Here is a 2,224-nt window from a genome sequence, read left to right as displayed (position 1 = left end):
AAAAAAAAGATCCAAAAGATGAATTGAAATTGATTAAGATTGAAAATCTAAATGGTTTATGAATGTAATTTCGGAATAAAACATGTATTGCGATTTGTAGTAGTAGTATTAGTAGTAATTATATAATTTGTGTGTAATTTTATTGATGCAATTGATTTGGTTCCGGTGAATGGAACTGTGCTAATTGTGGCTTTTATAGTACTACTGTAATGTATAGTGTGTGCTCGAGTAGAAAAAAAAAGGAGAAAAAAAAAACAAAAACAAAACTGTTGGCTGAAGTGGAGCGTTCGTATGGCGTTTAATTGAAGTTAAGCTTATGAATGCGATGTTTGATGGGAGAGCTCAAAACTCACCTGTTGAGCAGATTTGTGAATGGAACCGGTGGATGCGACCGTGAGATGTTGGCGCAACTCCACTGCTTGCTGTGTATGTTGTGTTATATGACCAAGACCTCCGAACCAACGCACACATACATACATATATACACGTCTTCGTCTGCAACACGCAGTCGTTGCGCGAAGAAGCTCCGTTTTCTCCGCATATCTTCCCGAGATGCGCCAATATTGAATTTGATCTGTGCAAAACTCGCTATCTAATACTTTTCAATTTGTTTTGCAGGTCGTTACGTGGGCAGCAGACCTATAAAGTTGAGAAAGAGCTGCTGGAAGAACCGCAGCATCGACGTGGTCCGCAAAAAGGAGAAAGAGAAGGCGGCGTTGCTGAATCTGCTCGCCTCTAACTCCGGCAGATAACGTCTACACACATACTTTTGTTTTTTTTTTTTTAATTATTATTCTCGTTTATTTCTTGTAATTTTTATAAGACCGATTTTCCACGCTGATACGTTTTTAATTTAAATATAATTAAGTGATAGTTGAAACAAACGAGAGTGTTATTGATGAAACTCTTCGCCGCCGCCACCGCCACCCTCCTCTTCTTCACCGTAATACTGCTCTGTTTTGTACTGCTGTTGCAGGTAATCGATGATGTCCAGCAGCGAATCCTCAGAGTCTTTGATGGGCAGATCACGAGGTTCCGGTGGAAGCAGCTCCTGCTTGTAGCTCAGCGTCGTCCTGGCGCGCCAAATTGGGACGATGCCGCGAGGATTCGACCTATCCTCAACGTCTGCAAATCATCACCAAATGGTATATGGTTTTGACACTCGGAATGCGATTTACCGTCTTCGACGGGTTCCACCAGCTCCTGCACTCCGACGTAATCGAAAGCTGGATCGCGCATGTTTATGTAGAAACCCTGCTGGATCCATTTATCCTCGAAGGCGAAAACCCCGGGACCTTTCGGTAAGTTTCTGTCGAACTGTCCGTGAAACTTGTAACCGCAAGGGTACGTCAGTATTCCGGCACCCTCCATTCTACCGTTCCTCCACACCCCTGCAAACATTACCACTTTTTACACTTGCCAAAATCAATTATCATTTTAACTCGAAGACTTTAAATAACAATGGTAACAATTGTTATCTTATGCATTCCTATTATATCATCGCAAAAGTTCGTTTGCTTGCAAGTATCATTGTAGGTTATCGAAGACACCCTACACTTTCCAATTACATTTCGCATGGAACCGATCAATTCTTCTATAGACGCTTTTCGATTGAGAGTGCGTTCAAATTCAATAGCAAATGTGATTTACAAATGATAGTTACAAAAGAAACATTCATGAACTACTGAAACTTGAAATCGTATTGCTTCGTGTTATGCAATTTCACAAAGTAAGTTGCTTGTAGGCATTGAATGAGTGATTTTACAGAATCTTCCAACAACATAGGTTTTTGATACTGAAGTTACACAAGTCAACATCTACAACTATATAAATTACCGAAGAAGTAATGGATATTAATAATGAGTCTATATCGAAATCCTGACAATCAAATACATGACATTTGAAATACCGACAACCATAATCGCGACAGTATCAAAGGAGTCTCGATGGAGGTTTCTTTATGCTTATGTATTTGTTTATACAATAAGACGTATAGACTAAGAGACTTTGTGGATGTCTATATGAAAAAAAGCTATTGTCGGGAATTCAGTTGTCGGGATTTTAATCTATACCGAGATTAACACGTTAAGGACGGCGCTTTTCGTGGACGCCTATGGACTGAGAGAAACGTCAAATATCTTTTTTAATGATATTGAAGCAATTTATAAGAATTGTGGGAAAAATATTTTGAAATTTTCATAAAGTTGTTACATATTGCGCACAG

At 39.3% G+C, this 2,224-nt stretch overlaps 3 protein-coding genes across 3 annotated transcripts in view; 1 reads left to right on the top strand and 2 right to left on the bottom strand.

The window, feature by feature from the left end:
* LOC108569489 overlaps positions 1-560 on the bottom strand; it is a 2,770-nt gene extending 2,210 nt beyond the window's left edge. The window contains exon 1 of the mRNA XM_017931059.1: positions 354-560. Within this exon, the coding sequence (XP_017786548.1) occupies positions 354-479 (126 nt within the window). The 5' untranslated portion in view covers positions 480-560. The remainder of the gene's footprint in view (positions 1-353) is intronic.
* The window catches only part of LOC108569488 (RNA-binding protein 42-like), a 5,977-nt gene extending 5,097 nt beyond the window's left edge, over positions 1-880 (top strand). Inside the window, exon 4 of the mRNA XM_017931058.1 lies at positions 619-880. Within this exon, the coding sequence (XP_017786547.1) occupies positions 619-752 (134 nt within the window). The 3' untranslated portion in view covers positions 753-880. The remainder of the gene's footprint in view (positions 1-618) is intronic.
* LOC108569490 lies at positions 876-1,653 on the bottom strand. The gene is made up of 2 exons (XM_017931060.1): positions 1,179-1,653; positions 876-1,125 (listed from the first exon to the last, which is right to left on the bottom strand). The coding sequence occupies exons 1-2, from the start codon at positions 1,399-1,401 to the stop codon at positions 893-895; spliced, it is 456 nt and encodes a 151-aa protein (XP_017786549.1). The 5' UTR covers positions 1,402-1,653; the 3' UTR covers positions 876-892.
* Positions 1,654-2,224: the final 571 nt, after the last annotated feature.

The sequence above is a fragment of the Nicrophorus vespilloides genome, unplaced genomic scaffold (assembly GCF_001412225.1).
Source record: "Nicrophorus vespilloides isolate i.1.1-1 unplaced genomic scaffold, Nicve_v1.0, whole genome shotgun sequence".
Classification (NCBI taxonomy): Eukaryota; Metazoa; Arthropoda; class Insecta; order Coleoptera; family Silphidae; genus Nicrophorus; species Nicrophorus vespilloides.
This window is presented reverse-complemented; position numbering and strand designations above follow the sequence as displayed.